We start from the raw sequence: 26,425 nt of genomic DNA on the forward strand, positions 1-26,425 counted from the left end.
CTGCCCAGCCATTCTCATGCAGAAATGTGACTTTTTAACAAAAGATGTGGACAGTGAAGGATGACATGTCCAAGACAACATGAGGCCACAAAGACACAGCCGAGTTCAGTCAAGGCAGGAAGGTGGAGGGGGTCAAGAGGCCATTTACCTTTACTGCCGAGGGGCAGGGCAGGATACAACTGCTTGCCTGGAAGAAAACACACAACCCTGAGGTCAGCTCCAAGCCCTCCTTTGCTCAGAGCGGCAGCCACCAGAGGCTTCTCCTTGGTCCTGGGCCTTCGAAGGGAGCTCTAGCTAAGCGACTTCTTCCAGCTCTTCAGAGGGTTCTGACGCCTTGCCACCCCAGTAGGGACATAGGACACATATGCCCAACAGCTGGGGCCAAAGCCATCCGCCCGCCCCCCCCAACTAGGGAGCCAGAAGAGAGTGAGGGTAAGAGTCCAGAGGACGAGGAAAGGAACTGGGGTCCTCTCAGGAGGGCTCCTCTGCCCGTGGCTGTGTCTTGGATTGAGGCAGTAGGCAGACTCACCGAAGCATTGCTGCATGCACTCTTCCTTGGAGCGATAGTTGTTTTTATTGCCCCGGCATCCTCCATAGATGAAGTTATTACAAGAGTTCTTCTCAGCATTAAAGTACCAGCGTGGGAAGGCTGCACGGCAAGGCCCAGTGACAGCCTTGGCAATGCAGTGTTCTGCGAGCGAGAGAGCCCGAGGGGCACAAATTAGCAGGGCCCAGGAGAGGGGACCGGAGCTGGAATGCTCCCAACACGGCTGCTGGCCCATGGGGAAAATCTCTTTCTGCTAACAGAAACTGGTTAATTGCAGACATGGCCAGTCTGGCCCACATTTTCAGATAGTTTTCTCTTTACATAGTAGCATAACCAGACTACAGTTATGGAGGTTACCCTATGTCAGTCACTGTTGTAGGCACTCAACCTGTGTGAGCTCTGAGAGGTCTGAACCAGGCCCCTCATTTCAGTCTCAGGGCTCGGAGGCAGAGCTAGTTACCCGCCACAGTGCAGCTGCTGGCAGGCAGGGCAAACTTCTCCAAGGGTATGCTGTGGGCTCATCCTGCTTCCTGCTGCCCCAGAGCATCCTCGTGAGTCCTAACACCCGGGAAAGGTCGGGAAGCCCTGCTCTACAATATCCTTAATAGAAACCCTCAAGTGTGTCTCAATTCCCAACTAAGTAAGAAAACGTTTTTTAAAAAGTTATACCTTCATAGCTGAAAATATCACCGGAGAGGTCATCAGAGTCCTGCCTTCTGGGAACTGAAACACAAACATCCATGTCTCCATGTCAGGGAGGCCAGAATGGACACAGGACACATGACCTAGCTGGGGCCGAGTCGAAAGGGGCCCACTGAGGGAGTGTGGACACTCTGGCACCCAGAAGGAAGGGAGTGGAGTCCCCTCTCTGTAGGCAGCTCTGGTCCATCACCTCTCAGTCCTAATGCGCTCTACAGTGCCTACAGCACCATGGCTGGATGGGGAGCCCTGCTTGTCAGCTCAGGGGTTACTACGGAAACCAATCCCAGCCACAGTTTCTGGGTTGAGGAGAAAGACCAGAGGCATAGGCGGTCACTTATTCTCAGGGAAATTTTCTTCTGAAACAGGACAGACATCAGTTATGAATTCAGTGCTCAATGGCTCTGGATGACCTCGCAGAGGCCAGTTTGGGAATAAACAATGAATCCAGGCAAAGTGGTGGCCAGGACAGTCACAGGAATCCTAGCCTAGCGAAACTGTAAAGTGCCTCTAACCTTAACTCTCAGCTTTGTGCCAACTGGTTGACTACTAAACTAATACATGCTTACTTGCATGTGGGCGCTGAGGCCAGAGTCAAAGGACCAGAATCAAGACTGCAACCAGTATGGCCACTGGCTGACTGGGGCCATCCTCAAAGAGGGTGGGGGCGGACTCCCTCCCTCCACAGCAGGACTCGCCCAGCAGAACCCACTGCCTGGGGACTGGCCTTGCTAGTGCGTCTGGACCACTCACCCAGGCTCCCGAGGCAGAGTTCTTTAAGCATAAAGAAGGAATGGGACTGCTGTTCTCAGAACTACAAAGCAAACTAACACAAAGAGATCAAGGACTGCAGTGAGAAGGGAGGCGGGGGTGGCAGAGGACAGAGGATTCAGCACAGGGAGGGAGACGGACCGGCAAGGATGACAGAGAGCAAAGGAGAAGGACGCGGCAAGGAGGGGGGATCGGGCAGTGAAGACAGCAGAGCAGGCAGAGAGTGGGGACTTGGGGCCTGAGCCGCAGGCAGCAGTAGCCACACCCCCGTCCCCCAGGAGGGAGAGTGGAACCCCTCAGCCCTTCCTGTCTGCAGGACAGAGTGCACTCCCCAGCGTGAGGAGGCGGCAAGGAGCCAGAAGCTGGCAGCCCCAGCTTGCCAATTCTGCATCAATAGAACCAGGAGGAGGAAGCCCTGGTACAACTCCCAAATGACAAATGTCCTTTCACATTACCATCTGGATGGCCCTCATTCCATCCGGGTCTTTTTAAAAACCTACCACTTGGGACAGAGGAATCTGCTTCATTCCTGGTCCACTCATCGATGGTGTTCTCTGCAAGGGGACAAACAAACAGCACAGTGAGAAAGGGCACCTCTAAGATCGCTGGTGAAATGAAACAGGCTGCATCCCTGAGCAGGCCTGGTCCTCTGGGCCTCTCACAGAGACTCCCATTTCTCCTTTATGTGGGCCCTTCAGTGTGCATGCTGGACCACAAACCTGCCAGAACTTGGAAAATAAGGAACCAAGACTGTTCTTGCGGGTTAAACGTTAAGATCAACCAGCTGGAAATCAGAGCAAAGATGTGTGAAGCGACATTATAAAAAGACAGAATGGCTTCCAGGGACAAAAAACCTGTTGAACCGTATTAACTCACGAAATGAATTAAAAACTGAAGGGCTTGCTCAGCACTGGGAATGCACTTCCTGCCACCAACCCGTGCACTTAACGCTGTTAACATGGTAAACTGTATGCTATGTATATTTTATCTCTCTCACACACACACACAAAACTAAGAGGGTGGGTGGAGAGGCTAGCCATTTAAGAAAGTGCAAAAAAGGGAGGGCTGTTGGGGTGCAGGAGGGAAGAGCCCTCCCCGTGTGCGGGGCTGGTCTAACCTGATGCCACTGCACACTCGCATACAAACCAGCTCCCCTGGTTCCGCCCCACCCCTCATCAAGCAATCTTCTGGGAACCTGGCTGAGCTTTGTCTATGCAGACTAAAGCGTAGACTAAACGGGAGGGAGAGTCTGGTCCCTTCAGTGGCTTTGGTTCTCATTATAATTAATTAATTAGTTGTTAATGAACTGTCATTCTCATTATCATTTCGCTCCCCACAGAGCTTGCCTGCCTGGGACGGAATCTGCTGGCAAAGACTCCAGTGAGTGACTTGTTGCCGAGCTGTCGCCCTGGCAGTTCCAGTTCTCCTTGCAGACTCCTGAGAGAACGCCTCAGAACATGCAGCCCTGCTCAGGTGCCAGCAAATGGGTTTTCTGAGACCTCCAGGCTGGGGCCAGACTCTGACCTTTAGGAAGACAGCTGTCTGCCTTCTGACAGCAAAACACTACACCCCATGGCCCTTAGCAGAGACATTCCATCTTATGCCCGCTGTTCACTGCTTGTGTTCTTAAAACTTAACTTTCCCCCTGACAAGCCAAGGAGTAACCAGAACAGCATGTACATTTGCTACTGTCAACTCTTTTTTTTTTTTAATGTGGACCATTTTCAAAGTCTTTGTTGAATGTGTTACAATACTGCTTCTGTTTTATGTGCTTTGGTTTTTTGGACCAGGAGGCATGTCGGATCGCAGCTCCCCAACCAGGGATTGAACTTGTGCCCCCTGCACTGCAAGGTGAAGTATTAACCACTGGACCACCAAGGAAGTCCCATACTGTGAACTCTTGATAGGGAAAGGACAGGAAAGGTAGCAAAAAACATTTCCCCTTAATTCCTTCCCCGACACTGAATCACAGCTATGACAGAAAATTACATACAATAAATGGTATTTTCCTCCCTCACCATTTGGTGAGGTTGCCAGTCACCCCCTAAAAGATGAGGGGCTCATTCACAATCCAAAAATAGTACCAGTCCCTTGGCTCTCCGAACACGTGCTGAGCGCTGAGCACTCGCTGGGCACACAAAGATCAGTAAAATGCTCCTCCAGGCACTGGGTCTCGGCTGGGCTCATGTGCCTGGGCATTGCTGTAAACCTCAGGCCACAGCCAAGGCCACTGCTGCTTTCCTCTATTTATGCACATAATTTTAATTCACTTATGTGATTTCTGAATGCAGAGCTCAAAGCCAACAGAGTACAACCAGTGCAGGAGGAGATACAAACACCTGGCCCAGGCTCCCGGGTTGGTGGGGCTGTGAGCGCTGAGGGCGCCACAAGCACTTTCTGACCTGGAATCATAATCCAGGTGCTACCAGCGATGCCAAGCTGTCAGGAAAGGATGTAAGAAGTCCCACGACAATGTTAAGGAAGCAGCCAGTGAAAATCTTTAACAGACCGTTTGGCTGGCCAAATCCTCGGGTCTCTGGAACACTTGGGAGGGATCAGGCCCCGGAGGGCCAACGTCTCACTGCCATCAGGTCTCAAGGAGTCCCCCGAGGCTCTGTTCAGAGCTGGCACATGCTGTGGTGGGGCTTAGGTTTTTATTTAAACTGGGAGCCTCACAGGGTCAACATGACTGCACAGAAGTCCTCACTGAAGGCTGGGACAAGGACGGACTCCAGAAGTGTGTTCTAGTTTTAACTTGATTCATTACTCGGCTGGCTGGCTGAGCTCCTCAAGTCATTTGTCCCAAAGGTAAAAATAACCCAAAGGCCCAGGGAGCAAGGGGGCTGCCTGTCTGAGCAGACCTGGCATGCGATGAGCGCTCACTAGTGGGAGGAAGGAAGCTGGGGGGAAGAAGCAGTCGTATCCCCCCTCCCCTGGCTCTAGGTTGCAGCCTACTCTTCCCTTTCTGGGAAGAGGGGGAAGGATACTGCCGTGTGTGGGTGACCTTCACACTGGGCCTGTTTCTTCTGCTTTTAAAAACATCTCCCAGTTTCAGCCATGAAGAGCCAACAAAGAGCAAAAGACACCTACGACCCAGTTAATAAGGTGCCTCTAGATAACAGACGCTTATCTCTAGATAAAGGATGCTTGCTCCTTGGAAGGGAAGCTATGACAAACCTAGACAGCATATTACAAAGCAGAGATAGGGACTTCCCTGGTGGTTAGTGACTAGGACTCAGCACTCCCAGTGCAGGGGTCCTGGGTTTGATCCCTGGTCAGGGAACTAGATCCCACATGCTGCAGCTAACACCTGATGCAGCAAAATGAATAAATAATTATTTTTTTTTTAAAAAGCAGAGCCATCACTTTGCTGACAAAGGTCCGTATAGTCAAAGTCATGGTTTTTCCAGTAGTCACATACAGATGTGAGAGTTGGTCCATAAAGAAGGCTGAATGCCAAAGAATTGATGCTTTCGAATTGTGGTGCTGAAGAAGACTCTTGAGAGTCCCTTCAACAGCAAGGAGATCAAACCACTCAATCCTAAAGGAAATCAACTTTTAATATTCATTAGAAAGACTGATGTTGAAGCTCCAGTTCTTTGGCCACCTGATGCAAAGAGCCAACTCACTGGAAAAGATCCTAATGTTGGGAAAGACTGAAGGCAAAACTAGAAGAGGGGGCAGAGGATGAGGCAGTTAGATAGCATCACCAATTCAGTGGACATGAATTTAAGCCAACTCCGGGAGATAGTGGAGGACCGAGGAGGCTGGCGTGCTACAGTCCATGGGGTCTCAAAGAGCCAGACACGGCTTAATGACCGAAAAACAACAACAGATAATAAAACCTCCCCAACAGCACTGTCTTACCTGTGACACCAGCACACTTTGCAAGACACTCCTCCTTGGTCATGTAATTATTGTCATTCCTGTCACAGCCTCCATACACAAACTGCTGGCAGGATCCGTCAGTGACATTGTACCACCACCGAGGGAAGGAGGCCCGGCATCTTCCCACTTTCTTGGGAAGGTGGCAAAAATCTAAAACACAACCAGAGACCAGTTAGCTTAGCAGGGCAATTCGGGCAAGAGAGAACATGCACAGCCCTGGAGGAAGAGGCCCACAGCTTTCCAGAGCCTTATGTTCCAGCAGCTCCTCTATGAGCCATTTCTAAAGCATCACCATCAGACTTGCTTAGGGATTCCTTCTTTGTGTAGGAAAGAAAGGCGTCATCAAACAACAAAGATACCAACTACCAGACTGCACTGAATGTCAGCTGTGTGCTGATACTGTCCCTGCCCTGTTATCTCACACACATACCCCCAGTACAGAAGCAGGACTTCCAGAGGCAAAACCCCAGGCTGCAGGATCCTTCTGGATATGTTCCTGTCTCACCAGGCCAAGGGGAGCTTAGCACTCAAAGGCTAGAGCTGGCGATGTGTGGTCAGGAAGGACGAGCACAGCACGGTGCTCTTAGCACCCCAGAAGGACGCTTCCTAACTTTTCCTGCCTAGTCTCTGCCAAGACTGGCCACTTCATAGTCAAGTTACCACCAGAGCCTCAGAAAGAAGCTCCTGAATGTTAGCTCCCCCCACTGCCAACCCTTCAAAGACAACTCAGGTCGCTCCTTTCTTCCAGCATTTATAATGGTTCCTATCTTGATGGTTCGGGGTTATAGTTCAGTTCAGTCGCTCAGTTGTGTCTGACTCTTTGCGACCCCATGAACCGCAGCGTGCCAGGCCTCCCTGTCCATTACCAACTCCCGGAGTCCACCAAAACCCATGTCCATTGAGTCGGTGATGCTATCCAACCATCTCATCCTCTGTCGTCCCCTTCTCCTCCTGCCCTCAATCTTTCACAGTATCAAGGTGCCCCCAAATCTGGCCCTGCTTTGGTACAAGGGAAATAGAACAAAGTTGTAAAATTCCAACCAGATACATTTGCCTACAGAAAGCCTAGATATCTGCTCTCTCTCTTATTAAATATTAATTTGTTTCTGGCTGAGCTGGGTCTTTGTTGCTGCACACAGGTTTTCTCTAGTTGTGGCAAGCAGGGGTTACTCTCTAGTTGCAATGCTTGGGCGTCTCATGTCGGGACTCACAGGCCCTAGAGCACAGGCTCAGTAGTTGTGGTGCATGGGCTTAGCTGCTCCACAACATATGGGATCCTCCTAGAGCAGGGATCGAACCCATGTCCCCAGTGTTGACAGGTAGGTTCTTAACCACTGGACCACCAGGGAAATCCCTCTGCTCTCTCTCTTGAAAAGGGAGAGATAAACAAGTGCTGGAGACAACACCTTTACTAGAATGACCCTTTCTTCTGGAGGAATTAGGAGGATTGAAAGCAACTTGAAAAGGGAGTCACCTGACCATGTGGTTCAATGTCTGCTCCGCACCACCATACCACCCCTTTCTGGGATCACAAGCCCATATCACCTCTCCCTCCACCCTGGTCTGCTACATCTCTGAAGTGAAGTGAAGTGACGTCGTGTCCGACTCTTTGCAACCCCATGCACTGTAGCCCACCACGCTCCTCTGTCCATGGGATTTTCCAGGAAAGAGTACTGGAGTGGGTTGTATTTCCTTCTCCAGAGGATATTCCTGACCCAGGAATCGAACCCAGGTCTTCCACACTGTTGGCAGACGCTTTACCACCTGAGCCATCAGGGAAGTCCAAAGCCACCAGGGAAGTCCTACATCTCTGCCTTCTTGCATAAGGGAATTGTAACCTGCCTCAAGCCCAGCACAGGGTGCTTCATAAACATCTCAAATAAAACCATCTCAGGGCCCAAAACTTGGGTTATATGTTGCCAATGACTCCTCCCTAGCTGTTCTCAGCCTTGCTAGGTTTATCTCACCAAGGAGATGCCTTTCAAAGCACAGAGAGCAGGATTTGTGCTTCTCCTGCATCTCCCAAAATACGTCACAACAATGGGCAGGAAGCCAAACGTTCCACAAAACATCTATCTATGGACAAAAAAGGTTGGTACTATGCAAAACAAACAAACATCCCCAAGGAACTCCAATAAATCACAGGTAACTAGCACAGCAGAAAAAGCATACTCTGAGGTAAAAAAAAAATCTTTTGTTAATGTGCAAGCGACCATCACTGAAATCATCAGCTAAAAAGTACCTTATCTGGACACTTCATATGAATGGAATCATACAATATGTCCAGAAAAGGCAAATCAAGAGAGACAGGAAGTAAGATTACTGTTTGCCTGGTGCTGGGGGGTGGGGGTGGTGGTTGGAGAGTGACTGCAAATGGGGATGATGGAAATGTTCTAAAAATGGATTGTGGGGATGGTTGTACAACTCTGTAAATGTACCATTGGTTTGTATGCCTATAACAACTGATTTTATGGTATGTAAACAATAAATCAGTTTTGTTGTTGTTGTTTTAAATAGGCCCAGACATCTTTTGTCCATATAACTGCATCAACCAGAACCAGCTGGGTGTGCACCCGGAACAGGTACTTTTGACAATGTGCCAAAAGTCACAAACAAACACAATCAACAAGGCCCAGGGAAGACGCAGCAGAAGAGTTTTCTGGTGTATGTTTCTGCCCAACCCACCAGGCTGTCAAAGGCCAGAAGCAGCACTGCTATCAACAAGACAAGCTGGAGAGGACCCAGACAGGATCCCCTATGACCCCAAACTGAAAACATTAGAGCGGAGGCACCCAACTGCCGCCAAGGTTTGGCAACTGCCTATCCATGCCTTGCCAAGCTGAGAGCCTTGGGGATCACTGACTGCTTGGTGTCCTTGCTTCCCGAGCAGCTATTAGGGAAATGAAAATGGAAGTAGTCTTGTCCAGGCTTCAGCAGCAGGAGAGCAGGCCTCTGACTGACTTCTGACCCTGCCTGGACTACCCGCCTGCTTGCAAAAACACTAACTGTTACCAGCAAGTCAAGAGGCACTTTAGATGAGAGAGGGAGTGGGTCTTGGCCAGCCCCCTGGGGTCTGGAAAATCTTGTGACTCACAAGGTGAAACAAAAAGCACTGTAAAACTTAAAACCAGAGCTACAGTTTTGTAGGCAAACTGACCAGGGTATCAATTTGCAGCCTGGGATTATAAGTGGGAGCCCCCAAAACTGCAATTTGCAGCCTCATCAACAAAGTGGATGTGCCGTCTCCAGGCTACTGTTAACAAGGGCCTTCCCAGCGCTGTTTCAGTCTGAATGCTGGTGGGCCCAATTTGGTGATGTACATACACACTGTTACTCTTCTCCATTGTTTCTATTTCTCTTTTCTTTTAATGACTGTAAAGTAAAATTAAGTTAAATAACCCTCTATTAAATACTGAAATTGTTTGTTGTGTGTGATAAATAAAGGTTTCTTTTGTTAACAAACCCGTCAAATCTAAAACAAAAGCAAAACTTTCAACAGCTTCGGGTATGGTCTTTTAACAAAAACACCGGAAAAAGGAATTGTATGCTTTAAACGGGTTGACTGTGCAGAACGTGAATCATGTCTCAGTTGAAACACACACCTGAGAGGGGCCGAACGGAGCTCAAGGCAGGGTTGCCCGGAACGGTCAGACGCCACAGCAGCGGACGCAGCAGGGCAACCACAGTACAGCGAGTGGGAATTGGGTGGCTTTTCATAAGCAAGGATGCCAGACACTTTTGCCAGATGTTCTGTGCAGGTACAGAAGCCTGAGGGTGCATAAAGAGGAGGAGGGAGAAAGCTTATCCAGGGACGGATGGCAGTTACCCTGGTGAAATAAACACTGCCTGGAATCTGGCCTCTTCTTTGCAGGCTCAGACAGCTACTCCTGGTGCCCCAGGGCTGAAGAGGTGCAGGGACGCTGATCTTGCTAACAAAGCACACTGAAGATACGGAGAAAATAACTGTCCAGCAGGGTGGATGTGTGCCAACAAACCACCTCGGAAAGCCAGCTGACAAGGAGCAGGTCACTTGGCGTCTGAGTAAGGCAGTTTTCTGCAGGATTCCTGTGAAGATCCACTCTACTGGGATCTACCAGGCAGACTAGAGGCTCTCAGGAGACAGCTCAGGACGTGCTTCGGTCAAGAGAGCGCGGTCAAGGTCTGCGTCTGAACACTTACTTTTCTGACTGCCACCACGAACTGATGCCTCTTCCCGACTGGAACGCTCTTTCTGTAGATGTGATGGTTCCTTTGTTACGAACTTTGTGGGACTGAGAGGCCATCTGTTTCAGCTGCTCACATCTGCTGTCAATGATCACACACTGATCTCATGGTTTAAGTTTTGGGAGCAGCCTTATTTTCAGGTTCCTTGGGTGGGGTAGGAGGGGCTGGGGGTGGCTTCATTTTTGTCCCGGGGAATTTAGAAATGTCTCTTTATTAAGAGAAGTTCAGTGGGTAGAGAATTTGCCAGTAGTGCAGGAGACCCGGGTTCGATCCCTGGGTCCAGAAGATCTCCTGGAGAAGGAAAAGGCTACCCACTCCAGTATTCTTGCCTGGAAAACCTCATGGATAGAAAAGCCTGGTGGGCTGCAGTCCATAGCGTCACCAAGAGTCAGGCACGACTGAACGACTAACACACACACCTGCTGCACTAAAAACGCAGTATATATGGAAAGACATAATGTTGACAATTGTTGGAGCTGAGTGATGGTCTATGGGAGCTCATACACCTGCTTCCACTACTTCGTGTACACTTGAAAATTCCTATAATAAAAACAGAAAGAAGCTAATCTTGTTTTAAAATAAATTTGACTAGAGTACAAGAGTTTTAAGTAGCAGATTAGTTGGCCAAAGCTAGGTTCAACCAAGATGAAATTTAACCACACAATTACTGTGTCAAGACACAGTACCTTCTGTGAGGAGGGAGGCTCCTTGTCAAAGGGAGAAGAGTCCATTTTACTGCATGCCTTTCCCAACTAAATTGCTTTTCAGCTTCTACAGTACACATTTTTACTCTCTAGGCTTAAGGAAATGATCTTGTGAAAAGGGAGGTTGTTTTTGTTTGGTTTTGTTTCAAAGGAGAGAATGTTCCTTTAGGACGCACAAGCCACATGTTCTTCACCTCATTCCAACTCACATCGATGCATTCTCTCTTCTGTTGTTCTCCAAAAAGGTTGTACAAAAAGCCAGAAATACTTTAGTATGTAAGATGACTTCCATGACCTTAGAAAAAGCTTCAAAAAAGTCAGAATACTATCTTTGGTAGACTCAGCTTAAAATCAAAATGCAGAACATGGATTATTTCTTGACACCCCATTTCACTGCCTTCACTAAGCTAGATGCAGGGCACATTATGTGCACTATTTCTAATACTCATTATAAAAACTGTGACTCATGCAGTAACACCCACCTCCCTTTACAAATGAGAACACTCTGGGCAGGTTAACCTAAGCAAGCAGCTGAGCTGGATCTGAAACCAGACTGGTCTGATCAGACTGCCCAGGCACAAACATAAGGACCCCTTCGATGGAAAGAAAGAAAAAGTCACTATAGTGACAGGCAGTGGGAAAAACATGAAACTGAAGTTGCCTAAAAGCCAAAACATTCCTCAAGGCTTCATCACAACTGGAGGGTTCACCAAGGCCAGGCCTTCTGCTAGGTCTTTTTATGGTCACAGTGACAGGGTCACTGATAGCACCATACCAAAGAACTGCCCCAGGCCGAGGGGACTTGGCTGGACGAGTTTCAGGAAGTTATTCCCTAATAACTGTTACTGTTAAGAGATGACATTTTGGTCTCAGAATAGTTTTGGGGAACAATCACGAAAAACGTGTTTCAAGTCCTATTTCTATGCTCAAAAATACTAGTGCAAAATTAAATATGTTCCGTACGTTTTCAAAACGGAGGAAAAAATAGAGGGTAAAAAGGAAGAAAAATAAAATAGGGGGAAAAGCTGAGGGGTGCCAAATTTGGATACACTTGCTTCAGAATATGTAAAAATGGAATTCTTGCCTTTGGGAAACAGTAACGCTGTCTTGGAAAAGCATCAAAAATGGTTAAAGTCACACATTATCTGAAATATGAATCTAAGTTACAAAACCCTGGCAGGCATTTTGAACATTAGCTGTTACAAAATTGCCCAACAGACAGGTCTTTGTCATAGAAAACAGGTTTTTCTGGTTCTGAAGTCACTTGAGCTTTAACCAAACTAATGAGCCAATGGCTCAGATGTGTCACTCAAGTGCTAGAATGACCTGCTGCTACCTTCTAACAAGGACATCACAGACATTTTAAGCTTCCAGGCACTACTAACCCAACCTAATTTTACAGGCTTCAGAAGATGGTATCCAATCATTCTTCAGAAATGCACAATTACAGCTTGTCCCTACTGAAGAGTTTAATATATTTCAAACATTTTGAAAACTACAGAAAATGTCACAACACTGGTATACCGACTTCTCAGCTTTATGAAATTCTAACATTTTAAGGGAACAAAACATGATAGAGCGGAAGCCCTTTGTGTACCCCCTCACTTCAATCCCACTTGTTCTCTCTCCCCTAAATTAACAACCACCTTGAGCTTAGCATTTTCTTTTATTCATGTTTTTTATACCCATTCAGAGTCAGTTTACTTAAAAAACAAGCAAAAATAACTCTCCTGGGATCTAGTCCTTGATACACTTTTTACTCCTGTGGGTGTATACATTGAAAAACACCAACTTATTGCCTCACTCTTTCCTAATAAGAAAACCCTGGTTCAAAAAAAAAAAAGAAAGTCCTGGATGATGTCACAAGCTCGGAGCCACTCATGAAATGGTCCTTCTCTTCCCCCGCTGTGTTTTCTCTACAGCAAACGTCAATAAACTTTTTAAAGATGGGCCAAATAGTAAATACAGCCAGAATAGTGTGAAATCAGGCAAAGCAATGGAAAAAATTATAGCTGTTCCATGACCTTTAAGATAAAAAAAAAACTGTGGGTTATAAACGTATAGGATAAAAAATAACAAAATGAGTATTTATTTAGTTCACTGTAAGTTAAAACATTAGAAACTTGAGAACTGAAGTGTTAATTTTCTTTGTAAATAAGTAACTCACCAAGGGGCTTCCCTTGTGGCTCAGCTGGTAAAAAATCCACCTGCAATGCTGGAGACCTGGGTTGGGAAGATCCCCTGGAGAAGGGAAACGCTACCCACTTCAGTATTCTGGCCTGGAAAACTCCATGGACTGTATAGTCCATGGGGTCGCAAAGAGTTGGACACAACTGAGCAAGCAAGGAAGCAAGCAAACTCACCAAGAGGAGTGTGAACAGTACTTGTGAAGGTCTTTAGTCATATAAGTACTGACATGAAGCCAGTTTCTTTTCAGTTCACCTTAGAGTAAGTGTCATACCTCTCTCTAGGTTTGGGTCAGCTTCCAACCTTTTATCCTTTGCTCTATCAATGCCATGAAACTGCTCTGACAGTTGCCTGGGATTCTGTCCAAGGTTTGGCCAGCGTTACTTCCACACACAGGAACACCATCGTTTATCGTCACAACTACTTTTTTCACGTCTGTCTGTGAGCTCCTCTGGCTGCACACGGGTCTCGGATGGCGGCAGTGCCCACACTCCCACAGCTGGCTCATCTTCTGATCACTCCCCTTATGCTTGACCGGAATTTCACTTCCAGCATTATCACTTTTCTTCTTTGCTACACTCTGGTCCATTTTGGCCCAATTTCCTCTATCGATCAACCATTTTTGTAAACTGTCGCATTTTCTATGGAGCAAGGAGATAACACAACTACATGCTTTGCCGTGTATGAACTGAATAACACATGTGCAGTGACCAGGTTCCATGCATGTGTATCATGGACCCCGTGACTTTTGACTGAAAAGCTAGCAGCTCAAAGTTGTTCAGGACCCAAGTATTCACTGTAAATATTAGTAACTGAAATCTGTGCATGTTGAAAACCATGCAAACCAAGGACTGCCTTTATCTCAAGCTTCATGGGTCACACAGTCTAACTAGTCAACTCTGCCATTACAGCACGGAAGGAGCCTAAGGTAATATGTAAATAAATGACCATGACTGGCATTTCAATAAAAATTGATTTCACATAATTTTTATACCTTAAAATATTCTTGTGCTCTTTTTCAACTATTAAAGGGGCTTCCCCGGTGACCCAATAGTTAAGACTCTGCTTGCCAATGCAGGCTACATGGGTCTGATCCTGTGGTCTGGGAACTAAGACCCCACATGCTGTGGGGCAACTAAGCCCAGGTGTGGCAACTACGGAAGCCCGAGCACCCTAGGACCTGTGCTCCTCAACCAGAGAAAGCCCAAGTGCCACAATGAAGACCCGGCACAGCCACCTCCCCCTCAAAGAAGAGCAGAAGCCATACTCAGTGTGCAGGCTGTATGTATGCAGTGACCATGAGCTGGAGTTTGCCAACCAGCTCTTTAAAGAGTGTTTATAAAAACACCCTGCTCAGATTTTCCACACTTACCCCTCCCCCCGTCATGTCACTGCTGCTGCTGCTGCTGCTGCTAAGTCGCTTTAGGCGTGTCCAACTCTGTGCGACCCCATAGACGGCAGCCCACCAGGCTCTGCCATCCCTGGGATTCTCCAGGCAAGAACACTGGAGTGGGTTGCCATTTCCTTCTCCAATGCATGAAAGTGAAAAGTGAAAGTGAAGTCGCTCAGTTGTGTCCGACTCTTCACGACACCATGGACTGCAGCCTACCAGGCTCCATCGTCCATGGGATTTTCCAGGCAAGGGTACTGGAGTGGGGTACCATTGCCTTCTCCACAGTCATGTCACAGAACTCAGCAAGTCCTATACGTGTGGTCAGAAACTATCACATAGACTCTGAGGGCTCACATTTCTTATGACAACACACCCTTCCGTCACTAAAAGCAGCTCTACTAGTTTCATGAAAGCCACTTAGAATTCAAAGGATAATGGCCAACAGGAAATGATTTGCTACAATAATACTCAGACATGTGAAAATATTATTTTTACACCAAAAAAAAAAAGAGGACAGAATACACTTCCCTCCTCAGTACCGAAAAGCAAACTAGGAAGAAGCCATTAATTTGAGTTTCTAAGAACAGGGGCAACTATTACCATACCCACGAAGGGCTTGCCACGCACAAACCTAGAATAGCTGAAAATTCATCATTGAATTTTCATGAACACCCTGTTCATGCTGGTGAAGTAACTTGTGAGACATCCACACACACTACGTATATGCTGGTATAGAACTAGGGAGACAAAAGCAAAAGAATGGTTTACATGCAATATTATGATTTTTTTTTAACTTTTAATTTAGATATGTGTGTGAATATACCTTTAGGGAAAAGAGACTAAAGGAGGCAGAAGCTTTTCCAGTTTTTTTTCCCATCTGTATCTTTTAGGATAATTTGAGTATTCTAGTTTTGTGAATGCACAACTTATTTTCTTTCAGAGTTTTATCTGGATAGTGGATTACAGTCACTCCTTCTGTTGGGTTAAATTTTTGTTACATTTTTCATGGTAACGAAATAAAACTGAATGTACTAAATAAATTCCCCAGTATCTTGAGAATAGTAAGCAACTACCCTTCCCTGGTAGCTCAGCTGGTAAAGAATCCATCTGCAACGCAGGAGACCTCGGTTCAATTCCTGGGTTGGGAAGATCCCCTGGAGAAGGGATAGGCTACCCACTCCAGTATTCTTGGGCTTCCCTGGTGGCTCAGATGGTAAAGAATACGCCTGCAATGCAGGAGCCCTGGGTTTTACCCCTAGGTTGGGAAGATCCCCATGAGGAGGGCATGGCAACTCACCCTAGTAGACTTGCCTGGAAAATCCCCATGGACAGAGGAGCCTGGCAGGCTACACATTCCATGAGGTCATAAAGAATCGGACACAACAGAGTGACTAGGCACACCAGTGTTTGGTTATGGGGCATCCAGGTGGCACTAGTGGTAAAGAACCCACCTGCCAATGCAGGAGATGTAAGAAGATCCCCTGGAGGAGGAAACGGCAACCCACTCCAGTATTCTTGTCTGGAGAATCCCATGGACAGAGGAGCTTGGAAGCCTAGTCCACAGGGCCGCTAACACAAATTAGCACACAGCGTTTGGTTAATTGCTCATCTATGTAAATAGAGTGATCATACAATTTATCCTCTGATCAAGACACTTTTCAGAGTGAAAAGGGGTGTTCTTAACAGCCACCCTGGGACGTACAGTGGCATAAGTTGGAACCCTCTAAGGTAAACTGAGCTGAATAGCCAGCCTACGTAGAAGGCACCCACTGGGAATGTAGCCCTGACATCCAGGGGTTTACGATTAAGTTAGAGCCACAAGACTGGCTTGGACAGAAGAAGGAAAAAAAGAAAACCACACAAGGTAAACTAGTGCAATCACACCCTAAATTCAAAGGGCTTGTAAGCCACACAGGGCACAAAGGAAATGAGGAAGAGCTCTGGTATCGGGAAGTGACACAATAAGGAAAGTCATTTGGCCAAAATGCAGGGGACAGATTAGAGGACAGGGCCCGCGGGAAGCTGTCCTGGTGAAGGACCAGTGTGTGTAGGAGCCCCTGGCTGCCTCTTACTTCCCCACTGTTTGGGGTTGGGGGTGTAGGGGTGGGGGCAGCTTTCCTAACCTCCCTGTACATGCATTTCCTCATTGATAATAAGGAACCAATAATACAAACAACAAAAACGTGTAAACCTCTCAATAAAGCTGGAAAATGCATAAACCCAGCATTCTTCAATTCAGCAAGCCCTGTATTCTCTGATAATTTAGGTCGGGCAAATTAAAAAAAATTTTTTTTTCAGAGGCTTGGAGTTTCTAAATCAGACTCTTGGGAGGCTTGATAAGGCAAAGCTCTGATTACAGACCTATCATATCTGTGACATAATTAGAAATACGTATTCGGTCTCTCCCCATGTTCCTGATAGAGAGCTCCTAAAATCCTCGGAGTTTCTTGAGTGCCGGACCATGTTCTACTCTCATACTCGGTTTTCTGACACAGCAATCTCTGGAGTGGCACGACCATCTTACTGTATGCCAATGAGATGACTAGTGGCTGGGGGTGCCCTAGAAAGTTTCAGGAGCTTCAGGATAGAAGCTGGGGGAATTCCCTGGCAGTTCAGTGGTGAGGGCTCCACACTTTCACTGCAGTGGGTCTGGGTTCAATCTCTGATTGGGGAACTAAGATCCCACAAGCTGTGTGGCACAGCAGCCCGGCCCCCAAAAAGGATGGGGGCTGGGTGCCAGAAAAACCAAGCCTAGATTAAAGGGTTGGAACTTTCAGCCCCACCCCCTATTCTCCAGGGAGTCTGAGTTAATAATCAATCATGTCTACATGATGAAGCTTCAATAAAATACCCCAACTGAAGGGGTGGTGAACACACCCACATGCCAGAAGGGTGGCTCACCCCAAACTCCATAAGGACAGAAGCTAATACACTGGGGACCATTCCAGACCTCTGTCTTCGTCTGGCTATTCATTTGTATCCTTTATAATAAACTGGTAAATGTGTTTCTCTGAAATCTGTGGACTGTTCTAGCAAACTGGATCTGAGAGGGTCATGGGAACCCTTGAACATTTCAAGTTGGTGAAACTGACAGAAGATGACCTTGGACTTTGATTGGCATCTGAAGGGAGAGGGGCAGTCTCATGAGACTGAGTCCTTAACCTGCAGGATCTGTGCTCACTTCCAGCAGTTTCAGAATTGAGTTAAACTGTCAGACACCCAGTCTGAGTCTGCTGAGAATTGCCTGATGTGGAAAAACCCACACATCTTGTGTCAGAAATATTTCCTGTAGTAGACAGGAGAGTGTTCTCTTTAAAAATCCCTTCAGGGTTAAGGCGAAAACTGAGAATGTTAGCAAGAGAACCAACTTGAGGACTTACAAATACAACTCAGCCCCAGTTGAAGGCCTCTCTGTGTGATTAATATCCATGCTAGATCTAGTTAATATAAAAATGTTTTTTGACAAGTTTGTTAGCAGTAAGTCCCATCTTGTGAGACCTAGACTTTTGCTTACTGCTGTGGAATGCATCATGTATTAGAGGCTATCTTGCAATGGCTTGTCTGGGAAAGGGCATTTGCTCAATGTAACCTGAATTCACTGGTGAGTAATAAAGCAGAGATTCAGTTGGCTTTCCCTCCATATGTCCCACTGAGATAAATTCTGTGGGCTTGCAGATGCATTTCTTAAAAACGACTCAAATGGAAGGGACTTCTTTGATACTGGGACCAATCATTAAGAGTGTTGTAAAAATTAAAGGCATCTTTTACTCCAGTATAAATGCTTAAAACGTTTGGCACAAAGCTTTGAGTAAGTAGCATATTTTTATGAAGACCAGACTGGTGGCGACTGACAGGAGAGAGGGGATATGGAAAATCAAAGTATAAACTCCAGTCTGTGAGTTGATCAAAGCAATCCAACCATCACTCTTTCCCTCTGTTTTTCTGCTGTGCAACCACCTGCCATGCCTGAAGAAATAAAGTCCTGCAACACTGCAGTAAAGTCCTGCAACACTATAATATCGAGAGATTAAGACGTCGGAGAGAAGAAAATAAGAAAAACTATGAGTTGCTTACCTATTTCGACTTCAAGTTATCTTCTATTTCGACTTCAAGTTATCTTTTCACCACGGAATGACAGACTTACATTCTATGTGAGTGAAGAGGTACTGAATACCAGGGAGGCAGATATTCACCCGTTTTAATTCTGCTGGCCCAAATCCCAAAGTTGACATTTATTTTATAATCAGTCTTATTTCAAGGTGATCTATAAATCCACCTGTTTTGGTTAGCTGGATAGGTTCTACGTACTTGAGGACTTCTGCGTCTAGTACAGAAAGCTATTAACTACCCATGCCTTCCTCTAGGTTTGGGTGCCTGGAAGTTGTCATTATTAGGACAAGTAATTCAGAAACTTTAAAATAACCCCTATGTATTTATAAGGAGAGAACATTACAATGACAAACCCAACTTACATTGTAAGACTCATAAAATCTTGTTTTAGATATAAAATCTTGGCATTTTAGATATAAAATCTTGAGATATAAAGGTTTACATTCCATAAACCATCATCACAACGCCAGCCACCACTCCTACCCACTGTCACTTCATATTCATCACTCAAGCAGGACTACAAATTCTACCCTTACCTAAATCCGTAACTAGAATTACAGTGGTCAATCTGAATAATTTGAAACGTAGTTTCAAAGTCTTTCATGGACTTTGAACTGTTAATTCACATTCAGGGGTTCTTAACTTTTTTAAAACCTGGGACCATTTTTCAGAAACTGATTACAACTAATGGGCTGTCTACCTAGAACAACGTTTCCCAACCTTTTTTTCCATTATCACCCCCAACCCCTGGAGACTTTTTAAGACAATTTCCCTAATCACCCCACTAAATTTCAACACCACAGACATATGTGTAGCCCTTTGAAAGGACAAAAACTATTATAATATCTATTATTCCACTCCTCTTCCCGAACATGTCCTAGATTCTAAATGACTGACCCTGGAATAAACATAAAGAATCACAGGCTTCTGAAGCCAGGGACCCAGGACCCCACTGGTGAGATCCATCTCAAACACTTGCCTCATTTCTAAAATGGCTTTCTAGTAAGGAAAAATGTGCTTCAAATAAATTTCCAAGTAACTTTAACTTCAAAGTTCCTGGGCCTCAGCATCCCTTCATTCGAGTTTTCAAAACTATCTTGTCAGAAACAAGTGAAACAACATTTGTGACCAGCATTACAAAAGGTCCATCACTAATGCTTCTGTGGTCATTTGTGAACTCCTTATTAGTCAATGACCAATGGGCCATGAAAGCTTCCTGGGGTTAATTAAGTCACTTCAGTGTGACCCCTTCAGGGTTCTCTCCTGCCTCACATGAATCACAGGCTACTTCATCCCTTATTCGGCCTGTCAGCCTCAGGATATGATAAACAGAGGTTTGGCTGCCGGGCCAACTACCTGAAGACAAGCCTGAGTGTTGCAAATGACTCACTCAGGAGACAGGTATAATGAGGAACATGTTACAGGCTGGCTTTTTCTACTAAAGGCTGACTTCTCAAAAGCTGACCAGGGCAAGGGTCCACTTTCCCTCAGTGGGCCTGAAGGCAAACCCTTCGACGTTCTTTAAGTATTGTCACCATTTCAGCTGCAAAGGCCATGTTTTTAATACCAAACACACCAAACCTTATCTTCCCTTTCTTCTCTTTTTAATAGTATAGTCGTTTACAATGTCTCAGGTTTACAGCCAAGTGACTCAGTTTTTCAGATTCTTGTCCACTGTAGGTTATTACACGATCCTGAATATCTTCAGTACCATCAGTTCCCTGGGCTATACAGTAGGTCCTTGCTGTTTATTTTATATATAGTAATGTGTATCTGTTAATCCCCAATTCCCAATTTATCCTTCCTCCCTACCATACTTTTCTTCATAGTACTCATTACCAAATATCTATTCATTGTTTATTTATTGTATTGTCTTCCTCTCATTACAATGTAACTGTCATGGATTAGGGGCGGGGGTGGGGGAGGTTGTCATCTGTTTCATTCAGTGCTTTGTTTCTAGGGCCTAAAACTGTGCCTGGTATTTGGTGGGTGTTTGTGTTGAATAAATCAGTTAATAACTATTTCAAACTGTCCTGGAACCAACCTGTCTTACTTGAAAATAGAAGAAGCGCTTCTATGAAGGATGAAAATAGTGTAAGATGCCACTTTGGAGACCTCTCAGCTGATCACCAACACCAGCTACAATTTCACTCTTATCTCTCATCCTCTCTTTGACTATCCAGTTTACAACTATCCATGGTGGTGGTGAGAAGAGAAATGAGTGGTGATTAATATGCTTACTGGAGACTTACTGGAAAGTTCACTCTTTCAGTCAAAGTTCTGGAGAAACTAATTAATTCAAGAAGTTGATGCAAATGGAAGATCATGGACTTCCCTGGTGGTCCAGTGGTTAAGAATCCACCTGCCAATGTAGAGGACACAGGTTCGATCCCTGGTCCAGGAAGATCCCATAAGCCACGCAGCAACAAAGCCCCCATGCTCCAGAGCCCGTGCTCTGCAACAAGAGAAACCACGGCAATGAGAAGCCCCCAACTGCCACAACCAGAGGAAGCCGGGGCCCAACAGCAAAGACCCAGTGCAACCACAGATAAATAAATTAAACAAAATAAAATAAACAGAAGATCACTTCAAAGTGCGCTGGAGGCTTTCACATGAATGCTGCCACACTTGTCTCCAGTGGAAATTCCCAAGAACAATCAACAAAGGGCTATGAGCCAAGGAACCATTAACACAAGTTCTCACGTATAAGTTACTGGCAGTAGGAACTATATTTAACTGACCACTCCCAAAAGGAATTTTTGAGGGTCTATTCTGAAAAGGAATATACTATTTGCTCTTGTATTGACCAAAATTATATATCTGTGGGCACTCCAAATACCAGGACTTATCACCCAAGAAGAGATAAAAATCATGCACATTTGTGGCCACCTGTTAAGGGGTGTTCCCTGAGAATAATAACACACATACACACACTGCAGTGTACAATTTATAAACTATTACGTTTTATCTACCTTTGTTTACTAAATGGTGCATATTCTTAATGTGGGAGTCACAACTCAAACACTCAGAAGGTGCAGAAGGCAGGCCAAGTGAATAAACACAGAGAGCAGTCTGTGTCCTTTCCAGAAGAAGTACTTGGCACTACCCCAGGGGGCTATGTGGGAACACTGCACCAGATCTTCATATTTTTTAGGCATAGCCCCAAATCAAAATATTTCATTAAAAAATTCTCAATTCTAGAAACAGTACAAGTCACATAAAGCCTCTCTGAGGCCTCCTGGGAACAGCCAGTTTGGTGGGGTTTTTTTTAATAGTTTTATTTATTTTTTATTTAAAAATTGTTTTGGCTGTGCCACATGGAATGTGGGATCTTAGTTTCCCGACCGGGAATTGAAACCCAGACCTGCATGGGAAGTGCGGGGTCTTAACCGCTAGACCACCAGGGAAGTCTCAACAGCCAGTTTATAATCTGTGTGTTTCCACGGCAGACTGGCCCTCTCCCTGGATGCTACCAACACCCGGAGGTGTATCAGCTGTCCCCTACCTCCACTGCAGAGGTCTGCCTCCAAATGCCCACTACATTCCACACCCCTTCCTATCTGCCCTCTGCCACCCAGTGCCTCACCAACACTGTCCGTCTCCACACCATGTGACTCTTCTACCACTTGCTTATCACTAGATCAGCCCCAGGTTCCCGAGTTACCCTTCATCCCCATGCATCCTGTTTTGTTGCCATCTCCCTTCCCCAAACTCCTGGAGTCTCTGATACTTATGGCCTATCTTCAGCAAAACCTCTCATTCCCTCAGTCTCTTCTCTGAACAGTCTTACCCTAACTGAACCCAGCTCATCCCTGAAGAGATAGCTTCTCCTGTGCCCTTGCAAGTGGGCACTGCTTCTACACCATTCTCCCTCCACCCTCAACACCCCAGTTATGAATCTCGTCACCAGAGTAAATTATACCCCACCCTGTGCATCATTTGCTGACCTAGCTCATTCCCCCTTGTGTCTCCATTGATTTTAGCTCCCTGTCACTTCCACTGTGGTTCTTATCACCATCCTTGGTGATTTCTGTACACAGATAGGTGCTCCTCCAATCATCCTGGCCTCTTGGTTCCTAGACCTCCTCTCCTCCAGTGATCTTGTCCTCCTCGCAGCCACTCCTTCCCACAGTCACACCTAGACCCTTCAGAACCTCAGCTTCATGGGTCTCCCTCACTGCCCAGTGTAGTTTTATCTTCCTAGTTCATTCTTTTCAAAACCTCAGGTCCAATAACTCACTGGTCCTACCACCTTTGCACTACCCCTCAGCCCCCTCATATCTTCACATAGATTGTTCCCTGACCAACTATTATGATCACCCCCTTACACACTCTCCCTCCCTCCATTATATTCATCTGGAGGTACCTGTGCAGTTGTGTGTGTCTGGAGAAACACTTCACTCTTAGTGGACAACTTTGCTTCCTGAGAAAAATCAAAGCAATCAGAAGGTGGGCAGAGGGATAAAAACTACCTCTTGTCTCCAAATAAGCTGTTGAAAGCTCTCATACTAACAGAACTTCAGATAAGCAAGGGCATTAGTTTACCCAGCCAGATAGGAATTCTTCTGAAAGGTCAGGAGGTCCAGCCAGCTACAGCAGCTGGGGAAACCACTGGGAACAAGCAGAAAAGGTCTCTGTAATCAGACCCAGCTTTGTCAATTACTAATGTGTGGCCTTAGGCAAGATCTGTATCTTCACCGCCACACCAAGTTGTTTAAAGGATTAAATAATGCATAAGAGCTCAAAGTAAGCAATAGATGTGAGCCCCAAACTCAGTTTTGATAAAAATCCCAGGCCAGGTAACTGGAAGGTATGGGTTTCTCTGATGACTCAGATGGTAAAGAATCTAGCCTACAATGCAGTAGCCCCAGGTTTGATCCCTGGGTTGGGAAGATCCCCTGGAGAAGGGAATGGCTACCCACTCCAGTATCCTTGCCTGGAGAATTCCACAGACTGAGGAGTGTATCTAAAAAAAGTCCAGAAAGGCTGACAAATTCTAGTTCAGATCACAAGAACGATCAACACATGCATTCCTAATTCCCTGGAGCTGAATCTCTCCCCACAAGCCCTCAACTTGCTTTTTCCTCTCTGCCTTGGGCACAGGGAAAACAACAGTCTTCAGAAGTCACCACAGGTTGATGACTTGGTGTACAAACACCCTGCTTTCTCTTTCCATCCAAAATGCTGGCCTGTAAAGTCACCTGGTCCCTGTCTGCTTTCCTCACTTGGCCTCCTCTTCCAATCTCCCACCTCCCCCTCCCAACACACCCCTGCTCCAGTCGCACTGGCAGTCTTTTCCTCAAATACCACCAAGCTCATTCCAGCCTCAAGGCCTCTGTACTCCACTACTTCCAACTGGACAATCATCCCTGAGGCCTCTGTATCGCTGCCACTTGTTCCTTCTTCACTGCTCAGCTGTGAAGCTCAGCTGTCACTGTCCTTAGGGCGACCTCCCCTGAGAACATGAGCTAAAGTGGCCCCCATCATCCCTGCTTGTCTGCTTCTTCCTGTTCAATTACGTCTTAGTAATTTAATACTGCAGTGAGTGCGCTTTATTTAAATGTTTACTCCCTGTCTCTGTCTATCCCACTAGAGTATCAGCTCTCTAAGTGCAGGGACATGGCTTGTCTGAGTCACAAATGGTGTCACAGCTCCCAGCACTGCCCCCTGACACATAGCAGGGGCTCAAGAAGTTTTGCTGAATCAACCAATTCTTCTTTCAGGAGGATTATTTTCAAAATCTGCTTGTGCTTGTCTGAGGAAGTAAGGTTAAACCAACACTTGTTCAAAAAGACCTTTCAGGCCGAACTTCTGTAGAGTTTAGAGATTTAAATTGGGTCTTACCCTCCACCAACCTCTTAGGACGAATTCAAGCCCAGCTTCTCAATGCCAATATTCTTAAGCCAAGAGGCGCTCCATCCTCGCCCCTGGCAACCCATGCAAGTTTTCCCTCCCAACATATTTGCTTTTCTTTTCCTTTGAATATCACTGAGAAACACCTTTGTTCTGGGAGGCGCTCTAATGCAACTGAACCCAGAAAGATTTCTCAGGAGGCCGCAGTCCAATATCCAAAAATATAGGGTGCAGGCTTCTTCCCAGAGGCTAAAAGGCCAACAGGTCCCCTAACCCAAGCCCTGCTCTCAGGGGCTGGCCCCCCACCCCGGGCTTTCTTGGGCTTTTTTTTCGCTGGCAGGAAGAGGCTGGTCTTCGGTGCGGTCCTTCGCCTCCTTCCTGCCACAGGAAAGGCCACTGCCACTCCTTCTTGGTGAACAGCCCTAGCCAGTCTCCTCCCTCCTCTACAGGAAACTTTTCCCAGACCGGGCTCTGCCACCCGCCCTCGCTCCCGGGGTCTCCCAAATCTCTTTCTCAAGGTTCAATCCAGCAGGGCTCCACTACACCCCCCTAAGCTTCACCCAATCACCCCCAAACGTCCTCCGTCGCCAATTACCCCTGCTCAGACCTCGCCCAGGCCCTCCTCGTTCCCCAACTTAGCCCCTCCACCCTGCCCCTAACGTCCCGCCTTCGGCCTCTCGACCCTCCACAACCCCCAGCACACCCGCCCGGGCCCTCACCGTGGACGCCACGTTCTTCGTTGGCCGCCTCAGCCCGGGAGAGGAGCAGCGATGCCAGCAGGGCGAGGAGCACCCCGCACCGCCTCGGCTCGGAGAGCTGCGCCATGACGGACTCCGCCCGGCAGCCCAGGCGAGAGGCCTAGAGCCTCTGGTCGTTGGGGTCTCGCGAGCAGGTGCGGGAAGACCCTCGCCGCGCACGCGCACGCGCACTGGAGCGCCTTGCGTTCGGGTGCGGGCGCTCGTAGGGGTCTGCGCGGTGCGCCTCTGTCCTCGCCACACAGGAAATCTCCAGGAAGCCCCTTTCTCGGTCCTTCGGTGTGCGGATACTCTGCCTCCTGTGCCCACGAGGATTTCCTCTGCTCCTCACTGGCCCCGGACTCCCTCTACCCTTCAGAACCCCACCACACCCCCAGACCCTCGGTGGGCGCCAGAGGAAATGGCGGCCACCCCGAAGCAGCTGTTGAAGGTGGAAGGCCAGGTAGGGGGCGGGGCGCACCTGGTGAGGCGGGACGTGTAGAGCGCAGGCGCAGGAAGCCTGCACCTGAGCCGCCGTGCTCCTCCCTAGGCGCACCTGGGCCCGCCCCTGGCGCTGAGGTAAGGGCGGGGCTTATGTTGGCTCCGCCCCGCGTGAGGCCTAGCCTGGGGCGGTACGCACAGAGTGAGACGTAGGGCTCCTGCTGCCCGTAGGCGTCTGCTTATTGACCGTGTCCGAGCACCTTCGCTCTTGGACTGGGCCTCTTGGAAACGAGGGTGCAGGCGTGCTGTTACTGGAAACCTGTGGGCTTTTTGCCCAGCTTGCTTCAGCCCTCCTTTGAGGGCAAGGGATTTCTTCTTCCTAAATTCCAACGTTCACCGAGTGCCTCCCCAGCGCTGACCACTCCCCGCATCACCGGACAGAAACTGTGCAGCGGAGTGATGACAGAAGCACAGGACAGAGTGATTATGGATGAGATGGGGCAAACACAGGCTGAATGATCAGGGGCTGCGTGGTGGAAGACCTGGGAGCCCAGACAGGTTCCCCATTCAGTGTAAGAGACGGCCAGAGAGGGCTCTCAGAGGAGATTATAAACCCATGAGTGAACAAGAGCCCCAGACTCTGCCTTCGCGATTTCCAGTACTGAGATGAAAACAGATAATTAACCAGAGACGGATAGGTGTCAGGGCAGTATTGGGGAAGCACAGGCAGAGTAATCAGACCTGAAAGGAGGGAAACCCAGAGGAGGCACCTGACCAGCTTCGGGGCCATGGGGGGCTTCCTGAAAGAGGCATGTGTGAGCTACATCTCGAAAGGAGGATGGAATAGGGCAAGCATAGGAATAGAGAACAGCTG

The 26,425-nt window shown here is 47.2% G+C and overlaps 1 protein-coding gene and 1 long non-coding RNA gene across 4 annotated transcripts in view; both read right to left on the reverse strand.

Annotated features, from left to right (window-relative positions):
- SPINT2 (serine peptidase inhibitor, Kunitz type 2) overlaps positions 1 to 25,683 on the reverse strand; it is a 27,518-nt gene extending 1,835 nt beyond the window's left edge. The window contains exons 1-8 of one of the 3 annotated variants that reach the window (XM_081516631.1): positions 25,096 to 25,683; positions 10,085 to 10,669; positions 9,508 to 9,673; positions 5,885 to 6,055; positions 2,518 to 2,571; positions 1,217 to 1,270; positions 530 to 691; positions 149 to 187 (exon numbers count right to left, since the gene is read on the reverse strand). In XM_081516631.1, the coding sequence (XP_081372757.1) occupies positions 149 to 187; positions 530 to 691; positions 1,217 to 1,270; positions 2,518 to 2,571; positions 5,885 to 6,055; positions 9,508 to 9,622 (595 nt within the window). In that variant the 5' untranslated portion in view covers positions 9,623 to 9,673; positions 10,085 to 10,669; positions 25,096 to 25,683. Of the gene's footprint in view, positions 1 to 148; positions 188 to 529; positions 692 to 1,216; positions 1,271 to 2,517; positions 2,572 to 5,884; positions 6,056 to 9,507; positions 10,670 to 25,095 lie in introns of all 3 variants that reach the window. The other 2 variants (XM_081516630.1, XM_081516632.1) reach the window with 2 other exon arrangements.
- On the reverse strand, positions 12,484 to 22,776 carry LOC145515654 (uncharacterized). Its single transcript, XR_014060958.1, has 2 exons — positions 22,471 to 22,776; positions 12,484 to 13,661 (listed from the first exon to the last, which is right to left on the reverse strand). It is a non-coding gene; the product is annotated as an uncharacterized LOC145515654 (long non-coding RNA).
- Positions 25,684 to 26,425: the final 742 nt, after the last annotated feature.

This window comes from Giraffa tippelskirchi, chromosome 7, assembly GCF_054371585.1.
Source record: "Giraffa tippelskirchi isolate mGirTip1 chromosome 7, T2T-mGirTip1v1.2.pri, whole genome shotgun sequence".
Lineage (NCBI taxonomy): Eukaryota > Metazoa > Chordata > Mammalia > Artiodactyla > Giraffidae > Giraffa > Giraffa tippelskirchi.